We start from the raw sequence: 5,803 nt of genomic DNA, 5'->3' as shown, positions 1-5,803 counted from the left end.
CCCCCCCCCCCCCCCCCCCACGATGGCTAAAACTGTTGGAAGGAATCCCGAAACGTTGCCTTGTATGCATGCCGCCACCCTATTTCAAGGGCTTCGAAACAGATGACGTGCACGTTGAACGCGTTCGAAGTGTAAACAAAGTCGAACTCGCACACACGAGCGTGGACGTCGCTAAAAGTGACTTCCTGTAAGCTTTTGTTTAATTGTTAATTATTATCATTTTATGTTTGAACATTACAGTATTGTCTTTGATGTTAAAGTTGACTAAATTATATTCTCTTTAATAATTTCTTACACGTTTATGTTGAGAGCGTCTGATTGGCTGAAGGGAACAGGAAGTGTTTTAGTACCCGGAAGAGGGAGTTGTGTTCTCGAACGTGCTGCTTTTCAGACGTCTTTTTTTCCCCTTTTTCAGAAAACTGCATTCAAAGGATTCCATCTCTCCTTTTGCCGTTCGTAAAGTAGAGCTGTCCACTAAAAACAACGAACCCCTCAATTTAAACACCTTATGAAGTGAACTTGGAATTAGCAACTGTCTCCTTTTGCAAATGCACCCAAAGATCGATTTTCGCACCACTTCAAAAAAAATCTCCACCTTTAGTAATGAACGTGACTTCAAAATATGAAGCCGTAACAAATCCGCATTTTTTTAAAAAAAGCCATACGGTAGGATTATTAGCATTTAAGATGTGGCATAAAATGAAACTAGAATTGACGTGCATGTTGCTAGCAAGACCGAATGTAAACATTAGCTTGACAGAATTTACACACGATTCCATATTGTCTGGAGCAATAAAACAAAATGCCCAAAACAGAGTTAGTTTACAAGTAACCAACTTTCATTTAGCGATATTAGCATGATCTCAAACTAAACTGAGCAATAGTGCGTGTGGTGAATTTTGGACAAAAGGAGACGGGGGTACGCCTCTCCCCAGGGAATAGTGGGAGAATACTAATTCCAGTCCGCCCCCCCTTGCCCCCCACAACCTCACCCTTCCCCACCTCTTTTTTAAGTCCCCCAGTGGACCAACAAAGGCCCCCCCACCAGTCAGCTCAGGCCAAACAATGCAGACGGGCTTGCAAAGCTTCTCGTCTGTAGCCACGCCCATTTAAATACAGAGGAGGTCAGCACATTTGAAAACAGTTAAAAAAAAAAAGAATAAAAAAAAGGCTTGTTTGTTGTGAAAATACACAGAAAATGTTTCAGCGTTTCCCCCAATAAAAAGTTGGGAGGAATCTTAATATTCCATCAGGATGTCCTTTCGTTAAGTGACGAAGGGATTTATGAACGCCAGCACCCAGATAAACATCGTTTTAACATTTCTTTTTGAGCTGCCTCAGCGATATTTTGCAATCTCCCTCGCGCACGAGCGGCGGAAAGTGTGCCTTCCCGTTCTGATTTTTTTTTTTTCTTTTTGACATTTAGAAAGATGACGCACACTCTGATTGCCGCATCTTTTTTTTTTTCATATCGGTGTGGTGATTGTATGTTTCGTGTTTAGCGGGGACATGTTGTGCTTAGAGTTTCAAAACAGCGTCGTTTTGATGTCTTTTTTTTTGTCTTTTGTCGGGCAGTAAGAAAAAAAAAAACCACATTTGGTCACCTCATGTTTGCAGTTTTGTTATTTGTTGAAACATTCCAGACTTCGAGTGACCACAGCGCCTGTGAAAAAACAACCAATTGCAGACGGAAAGCGGACGATTTTTAAAAACAATTTGAACAAATAGGACTAAATCTTGGCGTCTCATCTTTCCTCGCAGGTATACAAATGCTTTCCGTCCAGCCGGACACGAAGCCAAAAGGCTGTGCCGGCTGCAACCGGAAGATCAAGGACCGCTACCTACTGAAGGCCCTCGATAAGTACTGGCACGAAGACTGCCTCAAGTGCGCCTGCTGCGACTGCAGGCTGGGCGAGGTGGGCTCCACGCTGTACACCAAAGCCAACCTCATCCTCTGCCGGAGAGACTACCTACGGTAAGAGATGCTATTTTTTTTGTTTTCTTGGAGCATTAAATTAATTAATCCTGCTGCGTTTTTAGAGGTCAGGTTGTACGCAAATAGATTAGCATGGCCGCTAACAGTAGCAGCGGTTATCTCAGAACGGGGCTATTAGTCATTTGGAAGCCGACTAAACATCGCTCCAATCGAGTGTCCTGGATGGTGAACGAACTCGAGGGTATTACGGGCGTAACTCACTTGACGTCAATGTAGTTCAGTTGTATTTAACTTTGAAGGCAAGACAAATGACAGCGTGCAGCCCATTTCATACATAGGGTCACTCGATGTGCGGCAATTCCAATTTAAGTTCAAAACTTTTGTCTTTTCATCTTTAAAGTCCTTTGAAAGTGAAAATAAATGTCTTCTTTGAGACACCGCGGAGAAGTGAACAATGGCACAAAATTTTTCCAAATGCATCAAAAAGAGGCTTACAAATCGTAAATACTCAAGCCCTTGTCTCCACTCTCAAATGCTATGGATGCGTAAAACTACGTAAAACCGGTGCTACTTTGCCACGCGATGGCCTTATCCCGCCACGCATTTGAACCGGAAAAATATGGCCACCGAAATATACGCGATGCTAGCTACCGGCTAGCTTGTAAGCTAACAACAAACAGCTCAAGTTTGTCAATATTGAAAACAGTCACACGATAGGAGATCGTCAATCCCACAAAAAAAAAAAAAAAAGGCAGGCGCAATCGGTGACGTCGACTCTGCCTCACGTTGCCTAAAAACGGAATGATTTACGTTATCGGGACTTGTGACAGATTCGTGAACCCCCGCGACCGCCAACACACGCTTGCAAAAAAATAATAAATTAAATAAAAAATAAAAACGCTTTCCGGATATTATTTGGGCTTGCCGTTTATCTCGCTCGTGTCAGCCCCGGGGTTAGAATGAATAAAAATTGGGGGGGACTTTGTCCGTTTTTATATTCTGACACAGGTGCTCCTGCGCTTTTTAGCAGATTTGTTTGTGATTCAGCCTGACATAACAAGGGTTAATAGAATCCTACCGGGGTCTTAAACCAGCAGAGGAGTAATAATCCCCCTAAAATGAGACGACAGAAACAGTGGGAATCGTACTTAAGGCTTCTGCCCCCCCCCCCGGTGCGATTGAATATGACGCACGGCGAAGAAAGCAAAGGAAATGACGGGTATTATCTCCTCGAGCTTGAGTTGTGCGTTGCGCCCGATGAATATGGAGCATAACCGTATCCGTAAACGTCGCAGGCTTTTCCGACGGCGATTCCAGGTAATTGGCGCCACTTTTGTTGACGCCGATGTTTGGGGGGGGGCAGGCGGGGCAGGGCGCTAAGAGCTACAACGCTTTTTCGGCGAACGCCGCCGAGGCCGGCCGGGAAGGGCTGGGCCTCGGTAAGGGGGAGAAAAAAAAAAAAAAAAAAAAGCTGTTGGGCATCAGTTAATGGAAAACTGTAAATTCCGAGCATCCATTTTAAAGACGGCACCGGGTGAAGGCTTTATTTATTTATCTATGTATTCATTCACCGCCCCCCCCTCCTCCCCACAACTTCCAATTTTCCTCTACAGTGGTTTTACTAAGATTGTGAACGCAAGCAAATGCGCGCGGCAGTCAACACAGCTGGATTTATTCAGGTTTTTAGAAAGCTGAGCGATAACCAAATAATGTAGAGCATGGGTTAGTCTTTTTTTTTTTTGATGCCTCTCCTTCAGAATAAAAGAAAAAAAAAAACGTTTTTTTTATTTTTTTTATTTTTGATATCTCGCATCAAGCTTATTACGCATTTGTGTGTCGGCGTTAGGCGTGACTGTGACATCACGTCAACCTTTATCGCCGCGGAGTGACAGGCAGTGAAGAGAGAGAGAGAGGAAAAAAAAAAAAGCTTAGCCTGTCTCAAAGCCATCTATTCTCCTCGGAAATCTCATTTAGATACATTCCCGCTCGTGAACATGTGTCATCGCTTTAATAAGAAAAGGGATGGCGGCGGCGTGTGATTACTCACAAATGTAGTTTTCCCCCAGCGAGAGCAAAACGCGTTTGAATGTGCGTCGCATTCGATCTCGGCGGGATTGAAAGGCCGCCACGCCCAGTCGCCAAACCGATGTGACATGAGAGTCAGCACGCACTTTGCCGCCATTGAAAGTTCCTCCGACGAGCCTCACCCAAAGTTTCAGATGTTCCAGTAGGCTTTCCTTGACATTCTTTCATTCATTTGCTCGAAAGGCGATCGGAAACTTAAAAAAAAGCCTCCTGGAACAGCCGAAGTTGATCCGGTCTGAATCAAATGCATTTAAATGATGGCAGGTGGGTGTGCACTGACGCTCAGTTAATGTGAGTTTCACTGCGAGTGGTTAGTTCTGAACACAGTCGCATCTTGGCTTGAGAGGGGGTGCACACTTGCGCAAACACATTATCGCAGCTGTTCATTTTTACACCATCTCCCAGACTTTTTTTCACCTCCAATTGATCTCTGTAATTGTGTTAAACTTTTAAATGATTTATCTGGGTGTCGTTTTTTTCTTTTAGATCACAAAAATCGTTTTTGAACAAGGGTGTGTAGACTTTTTCTCACTCATTTTATTTCAGATTTCCGGATAATTTAACATGGTATGATTTAGTTAACTTGTATGTGAACTCACAATACATGTCCTTTTCCCCAGCAAAAAGTCAAAATAGGAAAAAAGCCCCATGAAGCAGTTTGACGTTCAAATTTCAAAATGTATTCAAATTCGCATTTTCAGTTTGCAAATTTGTTCTTCCTCTTTTTTTTACTACAAGAGAAAACCACAAAGAAAGGAAACAGGCAAAAATGCAGGAAATATTGCGGCTGTTTCAGAGGAGCACTCACGACCGAGACTCTCCACACTTCGCTTTGCAGCTTCACATATTGACATAAAATCATAAATATAATTTTTTTTATTCTCATAAAACACTTTATATTGTATTTTATCTGTTGGTGGCGGCCGGCTAGATCTTGCTTGGTACCCGGAAATGTCATTTTTGGCGTGAAAGGTCATGTGATTCGACATGGCATTTGTGATTGGCCGCATTGCTTGGTGTGTGAAATAACTTTTTTTTTCCTTTCTGTGTCTAGCTACGCACTCATTTTTATATTCTTTTTTTTTTTTTTGCCCTTTTTTTTTTGGTTAACCAAGGTAGCCATCTGTGTCTTGACGAATGTGGCTCCGCGAAACGAAAGGTCACCATGCCCGCTGTGCCCATGAATGCCACCGGGATATTACCGACGCCGTCCTTGCACCGCGGCAATATTTAGATAAATCCAACTGCGGTTTGAAGTCCGCATAATCAATTAGGATGACAAGCTGTGCAAAATCCCTCCGAAAAAAAAAAAAAGACACGACAATACCTTCCCTGGGAAACTTAAAATATTTTCTTTGCACCGGAAAAGAAAAGAGAGCCTTCAATTTGTCGAGCGCTTTGAACACTTTAGCGGCTGAATTTTGTCAGGAAAGCTTCATTGAGGCTTCAGATTGAATCCTATCTGGGCTGCTTGTTATTACAATGGAGCACTCAGCATGCACAAAAGGCTTCGCCCGCTCCAGCTTTTAATGGGGGACTCGAAGGTGGGAGAATGCAGCACTCAAGTCTTGTCAGCCTCGGCACTCCAGCATCTTTAGCCTTCATCTTTTTTTTTTTTTTTTTTTTTTCCACCCCTCCCGTTTCCGCACGCTTTGCAATCGCCCCTCCATCAGAAGTCCTCGGCCCTCTTGGCCTTCTTTGATGCGCCTAATCAGACTCTCCATCGCTTTAGCGGCGCCGTCGATGATACCTGATTCTAATTACATGCGAGAGGGGCGGGGG

General features: G+C 43.5%; 1 protein-coding gene across 2 annotated transcripts in view; it reads left to right on the top strand.

The window, feature by feature from the left end:
• Positions 1-5,803, top strand: part of lmo3 (LIM domain only 3) — a 34,817-nt gene that overhangs the window by 2,465 nt on the left and 26,549 nt on the right. For both annotated transcript variants that reach the window (XM_019866234.1, XM_019866233.1), the window contains one exon: positions 1,762-1,975. In XM_019866234.1, the coding sequence (XP_019721793.1) occupies positions 1,770-1,975 (206 nt within the window). In that variant the 5' untranslated portion in view covers positions 1,762-1,769. The remainder of the gene's footprint in view (positions 1-1,761; positions 1,976-5,803) is intronic.

Source organism: Hippocampus comes, unplaced genomic scaffold, assembly GCF_001891065.2.
Source record: "Hippocampus comes isolate QL1 unplaced genomic scaffold, H_comes_QL1_v1.1 scaffold50, whole genome shotgun sequence".
Taxonomy (NCBI): domain Eukaryota; kingdom Metazoa; phylum Chordata; class Actinopteri; order Syngnathiformes; family Syngnathidae; genus Hippocampus; species Hippocampus comes.
The sequence above is the reverse complement of the archived record's forward strand: the minus strand, read 5'-3'. Positions and strand labels throughout refer to the sequence as shown.